The sequence below is a fragment of the Somniosus microcephalus genome, chromosome 18, assembly GCF_052327205.1.
Source record: "Somniosus microcephalus isolate GS21.2 chromosome 18, FLI_Smic_1.0, whole genome shotgun sequence".
Classification (NCBI taxonomy): domain Eukaryota; kingdom Metazoa; phylum Chordata; class Chondrichthyes; order Squaliformes; family Somniosidae; genus Somniosus; species Somniosus microcephalus.
Window position 1 is genome coordinate 9,422,366 of NC_141004.1, and position 15,834 is coordinate 9,438,199.

The 15,834-nt window shown below is 50.7% G+C and overlaps 1 protein-coding gene across 2 annotated transcripts in view; it reads right to left on the bottom strand.

Moving 5' to 3' along the window:
* Positions 1-14,793, bottom strand: part of capza1b (capping actin protein of muscle Z-line subunit alpha 1b) — a 50,550-nt gene extending 35,757 nt beyond the window's left edge. The window contains exon 1 of one of the 2 annotated variants that reach the window (XM_086011028.1): positions 14,674-14,793. In XM_086011028.1, coding sequence (XP_085867154.1) covers positions 14,674-14,712 — 39 coding nt within the window. In that variant the 5' untranslated portion in view covers positions 14,713-14,793. The remainder of the gene's footprint in view (positions 1-14,673) is intronic. The other variant, XM_086011029.1, reaches the window with a different exon arrangement.
* Positions 14,794-15,834: the final 1,041 nt, after the last annotated feature.

A 15,834-nucleotide genomic window follows, 5' to 3' on the forward strand; every position in this document is an offset into this window, starting at 1 on the left:
CTGGCGCGGTTTGCGCCCGGATTGTCAATTGCGTCCAAAGTGGAAACTCTACCCCACTGTTCTAGCTAGGGTCACTGAATAGTAGACAGGAGTGGGAGCACTGGTCAATATCCTACTCCCCAAACCCAGGGTCAAGGGTGACAGTCGCTGTTCAGCACAGATCAGGGTTCAAGTACAGGAACAAGGATGTCTTGCTGCAGTTGTACAGGGCCTTGGTGAGACCACACCTTGAGTATTGTGTGCAGTTTTGGTCGCCTTATCTGAGGAAGGATGTTCTTGCCATGGAGGGGCAGCGAAGATTCACCAGACTGATACCTGGGATGGCAGGAATGACGTATGAGGAGAGATTGGGTCAATTGGGCTTATATTCGCTGGAGTTTAGAAGAATGAGAGGGGATCTCATTGAAACTTATAAAATTCTAACAGGACTGGACAGACTAGATGCAGGAAGGATGTTCCCGATGGCGGGGGAGTCCAGAACAAGGGGTCACAGTCTAAGGATAAGGAGTAAGCCATTTAAGACTGAGATGAGGAGGAATTTCTTCACCCAGAGAGTGGTGAACCTGTGGAATTCTCTACCACAGAAGGCAGTAGAGGCCAATTCATTAAATATATTCAAGAAAGAGTTAGATATATTCCTTAAGGCTAAAGGGATCTGGAGAGAAGGCAGGAACAGGGTACTGAATATGGATGATCAGCCATGATCTCATTGAATGGCGGAGCAGGCTCGAGGGGCCGAATGGCCGACTCCTGCTCCTATTTCTATCCAAGAACTCAAACCTGCTGCTTGTGTGACACGGCATTCAGCAAGAGGATGCTATGCCACATCAGTGTTAATGTCACTGCACAGAACTGGTTCTTCCAGACTTCCTGTACCAGCAGTTATAAAACAGGGTAGTAAGAGGGTGACAGACTTACTGGGAAGTGCAGAAATCTCTTCATAAAAAGTATTACGAGGCAAAAATTCAGTGGAATGCACTTCATGCTGAAGTAAGAGAGAACTTGTTACTGGGTGCGTGCAGTGCACTTTCCCCAATATCTACACAAGAAAATGCATGACATCTTTACAAAACCACCATAACCAACCCGATCAAAAAACCCACTCATGACCAACGTGCCCTTTAATCTGCAGGCCGTGCAGCAATGGGAAAGGTCTATGCAGGCTGCTCACCGGCTTTTCCATTGTAAATACTGCGCAGACATTTAAAGGGACCGCACACTAAAAGAAACAGGCTGCGCAGAACAAAGCACAGCTTACAGGGAACATTGCCCATGATCCCATAGTCTTTGCAAATTACCATTCCATCACCATCTTTTTTCTTCCCTTTCCTTCAATCCCACGTTTGAATCCCTCCAATCAGGTTTCCGCTATAGCCCTGAAACTGCACCAACCAAAGTGACAAATTACATTTTCTGCGACCGTGACCATAGCCCAATAAAAGGTTCTCAAAATGACTTGAGCAGGTTTGGGTTCTTGGATCTGTGAATAGCCCTTGATGACCTGCATAAGGATGTTCACTGATTGCACAGCGTTCAGTTCCATTCGCAACTTCTCAGTTAATGAAGCAGTCCATGCCCACATGCAGCAAAACCTGGACAACATCCAGGCTTGGGCTGATAAGTGGCAGGTAACATTCACGCCACACAAGTGCCAGGCAATGACCAACAAGAGTCTAACCACCTCCCCTTGACGTTCAATGGCATTACCATTGCCGAATCCCCCACCATCAACATCCTGGGGGATCACCACTGACCAGAAACTTAACCGGACCAGCCGCATAAATGACAAGAGTAGGTCAGAGGCTGGGTATTCTGCAGCAACTGAATCACCTCCCGACTCCCCAAAGCCTCTCTGCCACCTACAAGGCACAAGTCAAGAGTGTGATGGAATACTCTCCACTTGCCTGGAGTGCAGCTCTAACCTCTCCACTGCCATCACCTTAAAACCCAACCTTTTGACCAATCTTCCGATCACGCCTCTAGTATCTCCTTTGGTATGGTGGCCATTTTTACCTGATATGCCGCTGTGAAGCATGGTGGGACATGTTAGGAGGATAGCAACAGGAGGAGGCCATTCAGCCCCTCGAGCCTGTTCCGCCATTGAATTAGATCACGGCTGATCTGCATCTTAACTCCATCTCCCCACCTTGATTCCGTAACCCTTACCTAAAAAAAATTGATCCATCTCAGTTTTGAAATTTCCAATTGACCCCCAGCCTCAACAGCTTTCTGGGGGAGAGTGTTCCAGATTTCCACTACCCTTTGTGTGAAGAAGTGCTTCCTGACATCAGCCCTGAACAGCCTGGCTCTCATTTTAAGGTTATGCCACGTTGTCTGGACTCTCCCCCATTAGAGGAAAGAGTTTCTTTCTATCTACCCTATCAAATCCTTTAATCATCTTAAACACCGCAATTATATCACCACTTAATCTTCTATACAGGTGAGTTTTGTTACATTAAAAGCGATATATAAATGCTAATAATTGTTGTGAACACACGACCAGCCATAAGGAAGCTGTAACCACAAGCCTCCTTCTGCAGACCTCCAAGCAGCAAGCTTAGAGTGGCACTGACGGAGATATGGGTCCCTGGAAATAGGGAGGGGATGACAGCGAACGAGAAAACGTGAAAAAAAGACACCAATTTTTTTTTTTTTTTATAAAGTGGAATAAGCATATTTTAACTAAGCTTTGCTCACTGGAACGCATCTCGTAATCTTTAACGCTTTTGGTCGTACTGAACTTCCTGCTATTTCCAGTGAAGCACATGAATATTACCATTTCAGGTAAAAAATACAGCGCCTAGCAGAACCCAACTTCCTCTTGCTCACTGGTGCAACAAGTTACCAGCAGAAGATCTGCATTACTTGACTGCAATTCACAGCAACCAACCAACAGTACAAAAAAAAAACCACATCCAGCAAATGTCACAATGAATCATAGAATGACCCAGCACGAGGCGGCCGTTCGGCCCATCGTGCCGGCTCTTTGAAAGAACTGTAATTTGTCCACTTTCCCTGTACTCCTGCAAATTTTTTTGCAAACAGTTTCTCCTTATTTATGCTATCACTACCCTTCATCGTTTTGAACACCTCTATTAAATCTCCCCTTAAACTTCTCTGCTCTAAGGAGAACAATATTCTTTATGTACAAAATTAGTTTAAAACCTCCCATTTAAAAATCACTTTCTTCTAAGAGGTTACTAGTCATAAGCCATGACTTTGAAAAGTTTGCACATCATTGAGAAACTAAAACTCAACTGGGTGTTTTATCAAAATATTCCTGCACTTGATCGGAACACTACTTGTGTAGTTTTAAATTACCGCTCTGCTTGCAATCTGCAAAGCAACAGTCTATGCAACCCCCATCTCCTCTTTCCACCCACACAACAGTTTGGTAAGTTTTTGCCTCTTCATAACCGGAACAGAAGTACAAGCAAATCTGTCGCAGACCAAGGCGCCAGTCTCCAAAAACATCGGTGGGCGTGTAAAGGGATGCAACCTTTCGGAGAGAAACTTTGGGTGTCAGCCATGGCTCAGTGGGCAGCACTCTCACCCAAGTCAGAAGGTCGTGGGTTCAAGTCCCGCTCCAGAGACTGGAGCACCAAGAAAATAAATCTAGGCTGACACTCCCGGCGCAGTGCTGAGGGAGGTTCTGCCTTTCGGGTCAGACGTTAAACTGAGGCCCCATCTGGGAAGTAAAAGATCCCACGGCACTATTTTGAAGACGAGCAGGGGAGTTCTCCCCGGTGTCCTGGGGCCAAATTTTATCCCTCAATCAACATCACTAAAACAGATTATCTGCTCATTATCTCTGCTGTCTGTGTGAAAATTGGCTGTGGCATTTTCTACATTACAAATAGTGACCAACGACCCCGCTAAAGTGGTCAGGAAGTCCCGCGCAGGCCACTCACCGGCTTTTATATGGGAGAAACCGCGCGCGCGTGAAAATTTGAATGTGCCGTGCAGCCAGTTAAAGGGACCATGCACCAAAAAACAAGAGAACACGTTGACAGTGACTACACTTCAAAAGTACATTAGTTGGGACGTCCTGAGGCACTATATAAATGCAAGTGCTTGGTTTAAGAATCATGAAACACTGTTCAATCAACTAATCATCTGAATGCAGATGTGCAAAATCTTCGGGCATTTCTATACAGCTTTTGACAAACCATTTTTTGCTGGCAGGTGTTGTGACCGACCACCACCAGCATGCACAACTGAAGCGCATGATTTGAATTGCAAGGATTTTGGATTTAATTTCACTGTGGCAGGAGAACAGGGGACCCAGGACATACCGCCATCGCCTTCGCTGAAAATACAGGTGCTACAGATGAACCGTAACACACCCTTTACCAGTGCAATGTTTGGCTCCTGACTGCAGTAGTGAGGTGGTCACTGTGAATCCAGCCCCGCAGATACTTATTAACGTATACCAGGGAAGACTTGAGGAAGAATCTATGATTGGGAAGTGTGCAAAAAGAAATTCAGACCCTGGTTCAGTCTTCAACTATCCTGCTTTTTTAATGTCACTTCTCTCCCCACTTTTGAGAAAAGTAACAAGCATTTCTGCAGACAAGCTTTTATTTTAAAAGGTCTTATCTTCTGAATTGTTTCGTAAATAAAATTAATATACTAGCGATTTGTGCACAGCAAGTTCCCACAAACAGCAATGTGATAATGACCAGATAATCTGTTTTAGTGACGTTGGCTGCGGGATAAATAGGCACCTCAAAGTACTGGAGAGGTACCACCAACGCTGCCTCCGCAAGATCCTGCAAATCCATTGGCAGGATAGGCGCACCAACGTCAGTGTTGCTCAGGCCAACATCCCCAGCATCGAAGCTTTGACCACGCTCGATCAGCTCCGATGGACGGGTCACATCGTCCGCATGCCCGATACGAGACTCCCAAAGCATGCGCTCTACTCGGAGCTCCGACATGGCAAGAGAGCCCCAAGTGGGCAGAGGAAACGCTTCAAGGACACCCTCAAAGCCTCCTTGAAAAAGTGTAACATCCCCACCGACACCTGGGAATCCCTGGCCCAAGACCGCACAAAGTGGAGGAGAAGCATCCGGGAAGGGGGCTGAACACCACGAGTCTCTTCGCCGGGAGCAAGCGGAAGCCAAGCGCAGGCAGCGCAAGGAGCGCACGTCAACCCAAGCACCCCACCCACCCGCCCCTTCAACCACCGTCTGCCCCACCTGTGACAGAGACTGTAGGTCCCGCATTGGACTCATCAGTCACCCAAGAACTCATTTTTAATGTGGAAGCAAGTCATCCTCGGTTCCAAGGGACTGCCTAAGAGGAGAAATATTGGCCCCAGGACACCGGGGAGAACTCCCCGGCTGCTCTTCGACATAGTGCCCTGGGGATCTTTTACATCCACCCGAGGGCAGACGGGACCTCGGTTTAACGTCTCATCCGAAAGATGGCACCTCAGACAATGCAGCGCTCTCTTAGCACTGCACGGAGTGTCAGCCTAGATTTCTGAGCTCAGGTCTTCAGTGGGGCTTGAACCCACGACCTTCTGCCTCAGAGGCGAGGAAGCAACCCACTGAGCCACAACCGACACCGGACATTGCTCAGTGAGTAACAGTCGTATCGACCACAAAGGTCCCAGGTTCAATCCCTGGTTGGCCAGGGTTGATAGAGATAGACAGACACACACCCGGTAAGGAAATGACAGGGGGCTAGCTGTGATGCCCTTGCAGTCGAATAGCCTGCTGACCCTTGCTGTTGAAGCTCACACATGAACGGCCAGCTAGGCAACAGAGGGTTGCTGGTGACTGCAGCAATAAGTCAATACCTTCAGGAAAGGAAGGGAGTGAATGGGCAAGGTTATAATATTTTAACAAGTTAAGAATACACAAGCATCTGTGTAACACAGGGCTTTGTATCTACATGAGCAGCAAAGTATTGAAACACAATGGAAGCTTAAAGTGTTGTTAGCCGAGAAGGTGGGGTCAGGTTCATTTTCTCTGGACTGAGCACCAGATTGTAGAACTGCCCCATTTGCAACTTGTATTTATATCACGCATTTAGCGTATGAAAACATCCCAAGGTGCTTCACGGGAGCACAATCAGGCAAAAATTGACTCCGAGCCAAAAAGGGAAATCTATGAGGAGGGGTGACGAAAAACTTGGGTCAAAGGCGTAGGTTTTAAGGAGCACCTTAAAAGAGGAAGAGCGAGGGAGGTTCGGGAAGGGAATTCCCAACAACAGGAAACTTTGGTTTATCCGGAGGTTAATTGTCCGGAATGCTCGAGCCGCTGGCAAAATTCAGGAGTCGGTTCAGTAAGTTTTTTTTCTTTTCGTTGCTTTTTTTCCCCACCAGTCAGGCTCTGCAAGGTCTAGCTAAAGCTGTTGCTTAGCTACAGAGACGCTTGCAAGCTACGGCCGACTGTTTAGAAGCTGTTGCTAAGCAACAGGGTTTGTTGCTAGGTACGGAGCTCATGTTTTAACATTAGCGCTGGTTTGTCCGGCAGTTTTGATGGGACGGCAACAGCTCGGTCCCGTCAGTGCCGGATAGCACAAAGTTTCCTGTAGCTTCCTCAAATATGATTTACTGAAAATATCCTATTGCCCACATTTACTGCAAATACAACCTAACCTTACCGCAAAGAACTGTTGACTAGCCCTCGGGGGTCAAAGGCTGTAATATGGCCAGCTTTAATACGTACATGACTACCAGGCGGCATGAACAGTAAAAGGCGGGCAAAAATATTTCAACAAATTGTACTTGTGATGGAACAGAAAAGAGTACATGTGCTATCAACGAGTGTGCAGAGATTGCACAATACTCAAGGGGGCTAACAGATGGAGTCCATGGAGATGCCCTTCCCGAATCTCAGACAGGAGCAATAGCTTCTATTTGCTCTAATGGAATGGCAGGCAGTCTCGGCTAGAAGAGGTCAATTATACTTAACTTGCATTTATATAGCGCCTTTAACGTAGTAAAACATCCCAAGGCGCTGCACGGGAGAGTTATGAAACAAAAGTTGGCACCAAGCCACATAAGGAGACAGGTAACCAAAAGCTCGGAGAGGGGTCGGTTTTAAGGAGAGTCTTAAAAGGAAGAGAGGTGCAGAGAGGTTTAGGGAGGGCATTCCAGAGCTTAGGGCCCAGGCAGCTGAAGGCTACCAATGGAGGGGACGAATGAAACCGGAGATGCACAAGGCCAGAGCTGGAGGAGCGCAGAGATCTCGGAGGATTGTGGGGCTGGAGGAGTTTGTGGGAGGAAGGCCAGGAGGGCGTGGGAATAGTCAATGATTAATTATCAGGTAGAAGTTTCCTTTAAGATGCAAAGGTTCTGGGACACACAAGGGTTTTTTTTCAATTGAAACCACTTCCTCTCAACAGTAATTTCTTCACTAATGACAATCACAGTAAAAAAGCTCCAGCCTTCGACAGCAACGACATCTCATTGAGGCATCCCACATCAATAGGTTGTACAACCGTGGCTCCAGGATTATTTCCACACGGTTTCTACGACAATTGCTAACAATTCAAAACACAGTATTTGGCAGTTTACTCCAAAGCACACCGGTGAAGAACAGTTACGAACATACGAATTAGGAGCAGGAGTAGGCCACTCGGCCCCTTGGGCCTGCTCCGCCATTGAATAAGATCATGGCTGATCTGATTACTCCACATTCCCGCCTACCCCGATAACCTTTCACCCCCCCTCGCTTATCAAGAATCTATCTACCACTGCCCTAAAAATATTCAAAGACTCAGCTTCCACCGCCCTCCGAGGAAGAGTTCCAAAGACTCACGACCCTCTGAGAAAAAAATTCTCCTCATCTCTGTCTTAAATGGGCGACCCCTTATTTTTAAACAGTGACCCCTCGTTCTAGATTCTTCCACAAGAGGAAACATCCGCTCCACATCCACCCTGTCCAGACCCCTCAAGATCTTATATGTTTGAATCAAGTCACCTCTTACTCTTCTAAACTCCGGTGGATACAAGCCTAGCCTGTGCCACCTTTCCTCATGAGACAACCCGCCCATTCCAGGTATTAGTCTAGTTTCTCAATGTTTCTGGAGTTAGCAATGCTGGAAGGCAAGCCCACGTCTGGGGTACTTGCACTGGGAGTTTACATTTTTGCACTTTGAAAATTGAGGGAAGCGAAGAGAACTTTCAAACCTGCTGTTGCTCTCTGCCAGCAGCAGAGGGAATTGGATCTGCCCCCCCCGCACCCTTATTTGCAGCTTTCACACCGTCACCATTCTATTTTACAACACGAGGAAGTAACCAAATGGTAGGATTTGAGAAATCCAAAGAGAAATGAAGACGACACCACCCAGCGAGGCTGCACCTCGAGCAGGAAGACTCCAGTTAATCTCTGGCTGCACAGAGTTCACCGAATTCTCGCTGGAGTTTAGAAGAATGAGAGGGGATCTCATTGAAACTTATAAAATTCTAACAGGACTAGACAGACTAGATGCAGAAAGGATGTTCCCGATGGCAGGGGGAGTCCAGAACCAGGGGTCGTCCAGAACCAGGGGTCACAGTCTAAGGATAAGGGGTAAGCCATTTAGGACAGAGATGAGGAGAAATTTCTTCACCCAGTGAGTGGTGAACCTGTGGAATTCTCTACCACAGAAGGCAGTTGAGGCCAATTCATTAAATATATTCAAGAAGAAGATAGATATATTTCTTATGGCTAAAGGGATCAAGGGATCTGGAGAGAAGGCAGGGACCATGTACTGAATTTGGATGATCAGCCATGATCGCATTGAATGGCGGAGCAGGCTCGAGGGGCCGAATGGCCAACTCCTGCTCCTATCTTCGATGAATTCAGCCAGGGTAGCGACAACCTCTGGAACCACAGCCCATCAGAAGAGGGATTAATAGAGGGGGAAAATTACAAGTACAGGAAACTTTGGTTTATCCGGAGGTTAACTGTCCGGAATGCTCGATCCACCAGCAAAATTCAGGAGTCGGTTCAGTAAGTTTTTTTTTCTTTTCGTTACTTTTTTTCCACCAGTCAGGCTCTGCAAGGTCTAGCTAAAGCTGTTGCTTAGCTACAGAGACGCTCGCAAGCTACGGCCGACTGTTTAGAAGCGCAACAGGGTTTGTTGCTAGATACGGAGCTCAAAAGCTCCGTATGTTAACATTAGCACTGGTTTGTCCGGCAGTTTTGATGGGACGGCAACAGCTCGGTCCCGTCAGTGCCGGATATCACAAAGTTTCCTGTAGATCTAAATAAAAGGCTTTGTGCCATCTTCACTCCTATACATGTTTCCACAACACTCTACATTTATTTAACAACACTGCATTTATATAGCGCCTTTAAATGTAATAAAACATCTCAAGGCACTTCACAATAGTAGTAATTTTTGGGTGATACTATATAGCCGAAAACTTCCATGCAATAAAATCAGTCAGAACTTGGCATCTACAAATCTGAGCTTGCACAGAAAGACAAAAATAGTTTACATGCAAAGGAGAAGATTGCAAGGAACGATTTGGTTGCCACACAGGAAATGCATCTGGAGGAAGGCTTCACAAGCAACTTAAGGTTTTTCCCACTCTCAAGTGGTTGATGCAGTGAGTGATAGATATAAGATCTAACAGAACTCGCTCAAACAGATTTGAATAAAAGTGGCTTGGGTATCAGAACCCATCACTACAATCACCAAAACTAAAGAGAGTCAGATTTAAATTACTTTTGAAATGAGATTGCAACCAAACTTCACTCAACACTGACAGCAGTTGAGTACACCAATACAAAGAAGCACCACTACCACTGCCAACAAGCAGCAGTCTCCAGGGCCGGGTACAACATACGTACCAGGCACACTAAACCATTGTAATGTCAGCGGTGGCTCAGTGGGCAGCACCCTCGCCTCGGAGTCAGAAGGTTGTGGGTTCAAGTCCCACTCCAGAGACTTGAACACAAAGTCTAGGCCGACACTCCAGGGCAGTAACTGAGGGAGCGCTGCACTGTCGGAGGTGCCGTCTTTCGGATGAGATGAAAAACCGAGGCCCCATCTGACACCTCAGGTGGATGGAAAAAGATCCCATGGCACTATTTCAAAGAGCAGTGTCCTGGGCAATATTCATCCCTCAATCAACATCACAAACAGATTATCTGATCATTATCACGTTGCTGTTTGTGGGAGCTTGCTGTGCACAAATTGGCTGCCACGGATCCAGCTACAACAGTGACCGCACTTCAAAAGTACTTCATTGGCTGTAAAGCACTTTGGGATATCCTGAAACATAGAAGATAGGAGTGGGCCATTCGGCCCCTCGAGCCTGTTCCGCCATTCAATGCGATCATGGCGGATCATCCAAATTCAGTACCCTGTCCCTGCTTTCTCCCCAGATCCCATGATCCCCTTAGCCTCAAGAAATATATCTAACTCCTCCTTCAAAATATTTAATGAATTGGCCTCAACTGTCTTCTGTGGTAGAGAATTCCACAGGTTCACCACTCTCTGGGTGAAGAAATTCCTCATCTCTGTCCTAAATGGCTTACCCCTTATCCTGTGACCCCTGGTTCTGGACTTCCCCGACCATCGGGAACATCCTTCCTGCATCTAGTCCTGTTAGAATTTTATAAGTTTCAATGAGATCCCCTCTCATTCTTCTAAATTCTAGTGAATATAAGCCTAATCGACCCAATCTCTCTTCATACGTCATTCCTGCCATCCCAGGTATCAGTCTGGTGAATCTTCGCTGCACTCCCTCCATGGCAAGAACATCCTTCCTCAGATAAGGCGACCAAAACTGCACACAATACTCAAGGTGTGGTCTCACCAAGGCCCTGTACAACTGCAGCAAGACATCCTTGCTCCTGTACTGAAGTCGTGAAAGGCGCTATAGAAATGCAAGTCTTTCTTTCTTGCTGGTATTAACGTATATACCAGGCATCCTAAATCATGTACATTTGCTGCATGCTTTTCTCGGCTGTATCGGTGTGGCCAAGCAGAACGACGCCACCTTGCTCTGACAACCAACCGCCCCCTGCCCCCACCCCACCACAAACACATCAGAGTCGGAGTCGGACGAGCCGAAGCCTGCAGACTGGTTACTCGCAGTTTTTGCACAGCACAAGGGGAAAAAAAGTTAACTGCGAAAAGTTCATTCCCACACAAAAAGAAAGCCTATGTGAAGACTGATTGAACAGGATTACAAGGAAGTCACTGCAACTGAGTTGAGCTCCACCCTTTCTAGTTAAGTTTGACAGATTAGTCTGGCTGGGGGAGGGGGAAGACAGGCATGGTCTTGATACCTAATCATTTCCTAGTTCTCTCCCCACCACCCCAAATGCTATTTCAATTCAGCTAGCTGCAACATGAGACTAGGGATATGACATATACAGACTGAATCATAAGAGCTATAGGACAAATACTTAAATTAAAATCCACAAATGCTGGAATGTTGAAACTACAAGAACAGAAAATGTTTCATGACAAGAAAACTAGGCAAATCTTTTAACTTAAAGCAGGCTTTCTAGCAGCGAAAGGCTGCTTTAAGTTAAAGATTTGCAGTGAACACAGCCTCAATGTGCGAACAGAACTTAGGTGAGAGAGAGTTAAGTGTGCAAAGCCCCCTAGTGCATGAGCAGGCAGACCCCCTGTGAATGGACACAACTCCTGCCCAGTGTGAGAGCAGTCAGTGTGCACTGACTCCTGGCGAATGTGCACAGTCCCAGTGTGAGAGTAGTGTGCTCAGATATCTGGTGAGTGTGCTTGGACCCTGCTGAGTGCGCACAACCCCTATGTGAGCAGTCAATATGCACTAACATCATCAAGTGAGTGTGCACAAAACCCCAGTGTGAGCACTGAGTGTGCGCAGACCCCCCAGAGAGAGCGCAGTGAGTGAGCGCAGACCCCCAGCGTGTGAGCAGTGAGCGTGCGCAGACCCCCAGCGTGTGAGCAGTGAGCGTGCGCAGACCCCCAGCGTGTGAGCAGTGAGCGTGCGCAGACCCCCAGCGTGTGAGCAGTGAGCGTGAGCAGACCCCAGTGTGTGAGCAGTGAGCGTGCGCAGACCCCCAGTGTGTGAGCAGTGAGTGTGCACAGACCCCCAGTGTGTGAGCAGTGAGTGTGCACAGACCACCAGTGTGTGAGCAGACCCCCAGTGTGTGAGCAGTGAGTGTGAGCAGTCCCCGGGCTGGGTGTGAGCAGAGAGTCTGCACAGACCCCCAGTGTGTGAGCAGTAAATGTGAGCAGACCCCCAGTGTGTGAGCAGTGAGTGTGCACAGACCCCCAGTGTGAGCAGCGAGTGTGAGCAGACCCCCAGTGTGTGAGCAGAGAGAGTGTGCGCAGACCCCAGTGTGTGAGCGAGTGTGAGCAGACCCCCAGTGTGTGAGCAGCGAGTGTGAGCAGACCCCCAGTGTGTGAGCAGCGAGTGTGAGCAGACCCCCAGTGTGTGAGCAGTGAGTGTGCGCAGACCCCCAGTGTGTGAGCAGCGAGTGTGCACAGACCCCCAGTGTGAGCAGCGAGTGTGAGCAGACCCCCAGTGTGTGAGCAGAGAGAGTGTGCGCAGACCCCAGTGTGTGAGCGAGTGTGAGCAGACCCCCAGTGTGTGAGCAGCGAGTGTGAGCAGACCCCCAGTGTGTGAGCAGCGAGTGTGAGCAGACCCCCAGTGTGTGAGCAGTGAGTGTGCGCAGACCCCCAGTGTGTGAGCAGCGAGTGTGAGCAGACCCCCAGTGTGTGAGCAGCGAGTGTGAGCAGACCCCCAGTGTGAGCAGTGAGTGTGAGCAGACCCCCAGTGTGAGCAGTGAGTGTGAGCAGACCCCCAGTGTGTGAGCAGTGTGTGAGCAGACCCCCAGCGTGAGCAGTGAGTGAGAGCAGACCCACAGCGTGAGCAGTGAGTGTGAGCAGACCCCCAGCGTGTGAGCAGTGAGTGTGAGCAGACCCCCAGTGTGTGAGCAGTGAGTGTGAGCAGACCCCCAGTGTGTGAGCAGTGAGTGTGAGCAGAACCCCAGCGTGTGAGCAGTGAGCAGACCCCCAGCGTGTGAGCAGTGAGTGTGAGCAGACCCCCAGCGTGTGAGCAGTGTGAGCAGACCCCCAGCGTGTGAGCAGAGAGTGTGAGCAGACCCCCAGTGTGTGAGCAGTGAGTGTGAGCAGACCCCCAGTGTGTGAGCAGTGAGTGTGAGCAGACCCCCAGTGTATGAGCAGTGTGAGCAGTGAGTGTGAGCAGACCCCCAGTGTGAGCAGTGAGTGTGAGCAGACCCCCAGTGTATGAGCAGTGTGAGCAGTCCCCCAGTGTGTGAGCAGTGAGTGTGAGCAGACCCCCAGTGTATGAGCAGTGTGAGCAGTGAGTGTGAGCAGACCCCCAGCGTGTGAGCAGAGTGTGAGCAGACCCCCAGTGTGTGAGCAGTGAGTGTGAGCAGACCCCCAGTGTGAGCAGTGAGTGTGAGCAGACCCCCAGTGTGTGAGCAGTGTGAGCAGTGAGTGTGAGCAGACCCCCAGTGTGAGCAGTGAGTGTGAGCAGACCCCCAGTGTATGAGCAGTGTGAGCAGAGTGTGAGCAGACCCCCAGTGTGAGCAGTGAGTGTGAGCAGACCCCCAGTGTGTGAGCAGTGAGTGTGAGCAGACCCCCAGTGTGTGAGCAGAGTGAGCAGACCCCCAGTGTGTGAGCAGTGAGTGTGAGCAGACCCCCAGTGTGTGAGCAGTGAGTGAGCAGACCCCCAGTGTGTGAGCAGTGAGTGTGAGCAGACCCCCAGTGTGAGCAGTGAGTGTGAGCAGACCCCCAGTGTGAGCAGTGAGTGTGAGCAGACCCCCAGTGTATGAGCAGTGAGTGTGAGCAGACCCCCAGTGTGTGAGCAGTGAGTGTGAGCAGACCCCCAATGTGAGCAGACCCCCAGTGTGTGAGCAGTGTGTGAGCAGACCCCCAGTGTGTGAGCAGAGAGTGTGAGCAGACCCCCAGTGTGTGAGCAGTGAGTGTGAGCAGACCCCGTGTGTGAGCAGTGAGTGTGAGCAGACCCCCAGTGTGTGAGCAGAGAGTGAGCAGACCCCCAGTGTGTGAGCAGTGTGAGCAGTGAGTGTGAGCAGACCCCCAGTGTGTGAGCAGACCCCCAGTGTGTGAGCAGTGAGTGTGAGCAGACCCCCAGTGTGTGAGCAGTGAGTGAGCAGACCCCCAGTGTATGAGCAGTGTGAGCAGTGAGTGTGAGCAGACCCCCAGTGTGTGAGCAGTGAGTGTGCGCAGACCCCCAGTGTGTGAGCAGTGAGTGTGAGCAGACCCCCAGTGTGTGAGCAGTGAATGTGCGCAGACCCCCAGTGTGTGAGCAGTGAGTGTGAGCAGACCCCCAGTGTGTGAGCAGTGAGTGTGAGCAGTCCCCCAGTGTGTGAGCAGTGAGTGTGAGCAGTCCCCCAGTGTGTGAGCAGTGAGTGTGAGCAGTCCCCGGGCTGGGTGTGAGCAGAGAGTCTGCGCGGTTGGGGAAGTTGCGCGAAGGGTCTGAAGTTTAAGGCCGGGGCCCCGGGAGTGGGGGGTCCAGCGGGGCCGGGAGGAGACCGGAGACCGGAGTCCGGAGTCCGGAGACCCTCCCCCGGCCCGGCCCCAGCCCGAGGGCGCCCCAAGTGACAGGCGACGGCCCCAGTCCCTACCCCACCCGGGTTGCCGGAGCTCCCCCAGCCCGGCGGTGCACTGGGCCGGCGCGGAGGCTCGTGAACCGCGGTCTCGGGTAGCCGGCGGGCCGGGCCGGGCTCGGCCTCTCACCTTCTCGCGGTCCGACAGCTGCTCCTCCGCGTTCGCCATCTTGATCCAGCCCGCCGCCCCGGCCGCACCGCATCATGGCAGCGGCCGCCGCTCATTGGACGGGCCGCAGCCCCAACCCACCGCTCATTGGACGGGGCTGAGCCCCCAACCCGCCGCTCATTGGACGGGCCGGAGCTCCCAACCCGCCGCTCATTGGACGGGCCGGAGCCCCAACCCGCCGCTCATTGGACGGGGCTGAGCCTCAACCCTCCGCTCATTGGACGGGGCTGAGGCTTCACCCGTCGCTCATTGGACGGGCCGGAGCCCCAACCCGCCGCACTGCGCCGCCCTATCGCGCTGCGGGGGTACTGCAGGGCATCTGGCAGTGCTCCGGCACCTCACTGGATACAGCAGCACGATGTTCAATCAGAGCACCACTGCACCAGAGCCAGGCACAGAGTGGGTCAGCCGGGCCTCAGTGGCCAGCACTCTCGCCTCTGAGTCAGGAATGTTGTGGTTTCATTGTCCCACTCCAGGGATTTGAGCACATAAAGCTAGGCTGACACTCCCAGTGCAGTACTGAGGGAGCGCTGCACTGTCGGAGGTGCCGTCTTTCGGATGAGACGTTAAACCGAGGTCCCGTCTGCTCTCTCAGGTGGACGTAAAAGATCCCATGGCACTATTTTGAAGAAGAGCAGGGGAGTTCTCCCTGATGTCCTGGCCAAGATTTCTCTCTTCTCTCTCTTAGGCAGTCCCTTGGAACCGAGGATGACTTGCTTCCACATTAAAAATGAGTTCTCAGGTGGCTGATGAGTCCAATGTGGGACCTACAGTCTCTGTCACAGGTGGGGCAGACGGTGGTTGAAGGGGCGGGTGGGTGGGGTGCTTGGGTTGACGTGCGCTCCTTGCGCTGCCTGTGCTTCGCTTCCGCTTGCTCCCGGCGAAGAGACTCGAGGTGTTCGGCGCCTTCCCGGATGCATCTCCTCCACTTTGTGCGGTCTTGGGCCAGGGATTCCCAGGTGTCGGTGGGGATGTTGCACTTTTTCAAGGAGGCTTTGAGGGTGTCCTTGAAGCATTTCCTCTGCCCACCTGGGGTTCTCTTGCCGTGCCGGAGCTCCGAGTGGAGCGCTTGTTTTGGGAGTCTCGTATCGGGCATGCGGACAATGTGACCCATACATCGGA